The sequence below is a fragment of the Saccoglossus kowalevskii genome, chromosome 5, assembly GCF_978046115.1.
Source record: "Saccoglossus kowalevskii chromosome 5, keSacKowa6.1, whole genome shotgun sequence".
NCBI classification, from domain to species: domain Eukaryota; kingdom Metazoa; phylum Hemichordata; class Enteropneusta; family Harrimaniidae; genus Saccoglossus; species Saccoglossus kowalevskii.
This window is the reverse complement of record NC_140645.1, coordinates 27,739,386-27,742,722: the sequence shown is the minus strand read 5'-3', so window position 1 is coordinate 27,742,722 and position 3,337 is coordinate 27,739,386. Positions and strand designations below refer to the sequence as shown.

Sequence of the window (3,337 nt, the reverse complement as noted above, 5' to 3'; positions counted from 1 at the left end):
AAATTTCATTTCACTCGGCAAGTATATTCATGTACCCCAAGAGAAAAATATCGTACTTATTAATATTGTTTACTTCTGCTATGTCTCGAAAAACGGTACTCCTGAAGGGACTACTTTGTTTGGTCTCATACCTCATTTGCATATGAGGCGTGGAAATACCGATTTTGATTTCAGGGACGAATCAAATTAAACTGCAGTACATATGTAATAATTAACAATTATGGTGTTGGAACTCAATGATAATATACCTATTTATGTCTTGCATTGATATTTTTTTAAGATTTGGTCGACAAGAATGATACAGATACACTCCTAATGGAAATTGAAATCATGAAACGAACCGCAGAATGTGAGCACCTTGTTGCAATGATATATTGCAACATTAAAACAGGTTTGTAATTCTGTAATTCTATTAAATCGTTTACTTGTTCAAGTTCAATACACAGTTTAGCTAAAGACTGAATTACCACCTTACAGAACCATACTTCATGGCGCTAGAATATCCAGTGAATGGACTTGTCAGTGAATACATGGCGGATGCAAATGCTGGAATATCTGAGACAAGCCTCGTTGAATTAACATCGATTGCTAGAGACGTTTCAAGTGGTATGTCATTTCTGGAAAGAAAAGGGGTATTGGATTTTGTTATTCAAGTCTTTACCATGAATATATTTTGTCAAACACTCATGTTAATATATAAAGTATATGTTAATGTGCTCGCGATATTTTATGTTTCATCATTGTTAATGCAACTTATAATCTCCGATGAAAATACACTCATTTATATGTACTAATTATACTGTTTGTGTATGTGTTTGTAAATTATTTACTCCGGTGAAAATACACTCATTTATATGTTTTACCACAGTGTGTTATTCGCATAATTACACTAAACAACATATACATCGATGGACAAAAACGAAGTAAAATATTTGATTTAGGATTTTCGTCTTCTGTTATGGACATGGTGACGTTCAAGGCCAATACTAAGGTAAGACAAACGTTTATAATCGGTCATACTCCATATATAGTATTCGGATGATTGTGTTGATATAGTTCTTTCATGTAGTTCAATTTTCTAGTGTTTAGTTGACTTAAATAATTCGACATTTATCTGCCATAATAAGTTTCTCATTTGTAATATAGGAAAGTAAGTCTCTCATTTGTAATATAGAAAATGGCGAGTTTATTGTGCTTTTGCGCCGTTATCACGGGTAGTACGTTATCACAGTGTATTTGTGCAACGTTAATCATAATATATAGAAAGACCAATGACCTTCAGAAATCGTAAATTATTAATGTACCCGTAAAAAACTGCTAAATCAGTATATTGAGTGCACAAATGTCCACATTTGATCATAAAGATGAGTCAAAAAGTAGTAATACTATAAAGTTGTATTAATATGTAAATTTTGAAAATTTTCCAGAAAAATTGAAATTTAACTCATGAAAATGGTCAGAACCACAAACTATTATCAGGAAATCGATATTGTCTTCTGTATTTGCATTTTAAAGATGCGTAATACAAATATACCTCAGTCACCAATTTAAATATCAATATATTTTTACTGCAGGGATGTTTGCCTATAAAGTGGTTATCACTGGAGTCTGCATTGGATCAAATATTTACAAGTAAAAGTGATGTATGGTCATATGGTGTTGTTTTGTGAGAGATATTCTCACTGGGTAAGATAAGAAAATTTATAAATGAAATATTTAATATTCTATGGAAAATAATGTACCATAACATTGTACACTACCTAAACTTATGTGATAATAAATTACTGCCATTTAAAAGTAGTATCAGAAAAAAATGTCCACACTACATTTATAATATAATTTGATCCGCATTGACTATGTTCTGATTTCCAGGCGACAAACCGTTCCCAAATATATCCGGCAAAGATTTCATACGCAGAGTGCAACGAGGTCTTAGATTAAAACAACCAAAAGAAAGTGATAGTGAAATGTAAGTTACATTGTACCACCGGCCTTGTTCGTTTGTTTGTTCATCCGTTTGTTCTTCCATACATTCATCCATCCACCGTATTGGTGTATTGTATTACACATTTTCATTCCCAAATTGATTGTTTGTTTTCACACTGTATCTTATTGCAAATATAGCTACAATATTATGATGCGGTGCTGGGCAGAAGATCCCTCTAAACGTCCAACATTTGATGTTATTGAAATGCAACTTGAAAATAAGGTTAACATTCATGAGGTATGTACTGCCACAATTCTCAAATTTACATCGAATTTATTGACGAAAACTATATTCTTATGGAATGACATAAATGAAATTGTCAAACTCAATAAATTCAATGGCACATTACACGAGTTACTGACTCAACTAATTCCTGTGAAGATATATTGGCAACTTGCTTGAGATATATGCATAAATATATACATACAAACTGATAAAATGTTGTCTACTTTACAGGGATACCATCATCTACCGAAAGAAAGAAATACAACTGGTACTAATGTTTAAATAATGATATTAAATACTTTTAAAATTCGAATGTATTTCAAGATATCTATATTTTTTTGGACAATTATTATAATTACTAATATTAGCTTCGACTCTCTCCTATGAGTAAATCAAAAAGCGTATTTTGTTTGTTGCGATTGTTGGGCAGCTTATACTATATCATTATTCTCACATATGTGAAAGTAATTTCTCTGATATAACTGATATATAAACGTGTCCAGACCAGTGAATTACACAGGACTTTTTCAACGCTTTAGGATATGCAATCGCGCTATAAACAATTCCATGCAAATATGTTTTTGAAGTGTATTGGATTGCATTATTGTAAACTTAAATTTAAATTATTGTCAAACCACGAAGTTGTTGTGACAAACTTTACTTCTATGTCATGAACATGTAATAGTGTTTCAATAATTGTTAATTCTCTTACATGCGGGTGAAACATAATTATGTAAAGTTGTTACACTTCATTAGGTTGATGAAATGGCATGTCTGTACATGTGTATTCTCTCCACTATTGCCGCAATTGATAATTAGAATTTTATATTAGGTTTTTAGGTTCATTTTTTTTCAACACCAGGAAAAACACGACGGTCAAATTCCCGTCGCTGTCAGATATATGATTTGATACGGCACACAGAAAGTACGTATAACTGTCGTCAGTTCTTCGGGAAACTAACCTATTCGGTTGAGAAGCACATGCTTAGTTTATGTTTTGCTGAATGACAAGGTAATTTAGAAACCTCAATAAAATTATTGCACCCAAGAAAAGTTCACATTGAAAACAGTTGGATTTTTTTGGCCGGCGTTTCGCGACTACCATAATCAAATATTCATGGTAAT

At 31.9% G+C, this 3,337-nt stretch overlaps 1 protein-coding gene across 1 annotated transcript; it reads left to right on the top strand.

The window, feature by feature from the left end:
* Window positions 1-488: 488 nt before the first annotated feature.
* LOC146745962 (fibroblast growth factor receptor 4-like) lies at window positions 489-1,670 on the top strand. The gene is made up of 3 exons (XM_085498851.1): window positions 489-632; window positions 869-991; window positions 1,575-1,670. Exons 1-3 carry the CDS (start codon window positions 489-491, stop codon window positions 1,668-1,670), a joined length of 363 nt encoding a protein of 120 aa, XP_085354977.1.
* Window positions 1,671-3,337: the final 1,667 nt, after the last annotated feature.

What these genes read in the sequence shown, in the direction of transcription:
- LOC146745962 (XM_085498851.1), top strand. Translation starts at nt 489, where the DNA reads ATGGCGCTAGAATATCCAGTGAATGGACTTGTCAGTGAATACATGGCG. An exon ending in CATTTCTGGAAAGAAAAGGG is followed by an intron (nt 633 to 868) that starts GTATTGGATTTT and finishes GTTTTACCACAG; the next exon opens with TGTGTTATTCGCATAATTAC. An exon ending in CGTTCAAGGCCAATACTAAG is followed by an intron (nt 992 to 1,574) that starts GTAAGACAAACG and finishes TTTTTACTGCAG; the next exon opens with GGATGTTTGCCTATAAAGTG.